This window comes from Populus euphratica, unplaced genomic scaffold (assembly GCF_000495115.2).
Source record: "Populus euphratica unplaced genomic scaffold, PopEup_1.0 scaffold186.1, whole genome shotgun sequence".
Classification (NCBI taxonomy): Eukaryota; Viridiplantae; Streptophyta; class Magnoliopsida; order Malpighiales; family Salicaceae; genus Populus; species Populus euphratica.
The window spans coordinates 162,814-163,414 of NW_011499992.1; the positions used below are offsets into that span (position 1 = coordinate 162,814).

At 39.6% G+C, this 601-nt stretch overlaps 1 protein-coding gene across 4 annotated transcripts in view; it reads left to right on the top strand.

Moving 5' to 3' along the window:
• Window positions 1-308: 308 nt before the first annotated feature.
• LOC105140418 (bidirectional sugar transporter SWEET2) overlaps window positions 309-601 on the top strand; it is a 5,796-nt gene continuing 5,503 nt past the window's right edge. For all 4 annotated transcript variants that reach the window (XM_011047249.1, XM_011047248.1, XM_011047247.1 and 1 more), the window contains exon 1: window positions 309-596. In XM_011047249.1, coding sequence (XP_011045551.1) covers window positions 536-596 — 61 coding nt within the window. In that variant the 5' untranslated portion in view covers window positions 309-535. The remainder of the gene's footprint in view (window positions 597-601) is intronic.

A 601-nucleotide genomic window follows, 5' to 3' on the forward strand; every position in this document is an offset into this window, starting at 1 on the left:
TGCCCCATTCCAGCTAGCAAAACGATAATCATCAAAAAAATATTATTTTAAATAACAAACATTTAAAAAAAAAATACCGATACCAAATTCTTTAAACCGTATCTATGAATTAAAAAGAAAAATTAAAAAAGGTGACTGATCTGATGAATCGTCATGATATGGATGATGATGATAAGTGGCTGAGGATATCACCAACCGGACCCTGCCAGCTCAACCCAGCCCCCTTGTCTGAAGGAAAGCAAGGGTCCCCCTCTCTCTGACCTGTCTGCCTATTTATCAAAAATCTTACATGATTTGTCGTCCTGATTTTAATGTACTAGAGGTTGAGAGACTCTCTCTCTCTCTCTCTCTCTATTATTTCGAAAACGTGAAAAATTTAGAGAGAGAAAGACTTTGCTATATACATGTATAAAAGAGAGGGAGGCGGGTTTTGTTTGTAAGGCTGGGATAAAAGCTTAAGGCTGGGTTTTAATTGGTGTTAAAGAAAGAGAGGTTGGTTGGTGTTTAGTGAAGGAAGGAAGGAGGGAGGGAGGGAATGAGTGACTCTGTTCATAATCCTGTCTGGACCTCTTGCAAGGATGCAGCAGGAATCGCCGGTACT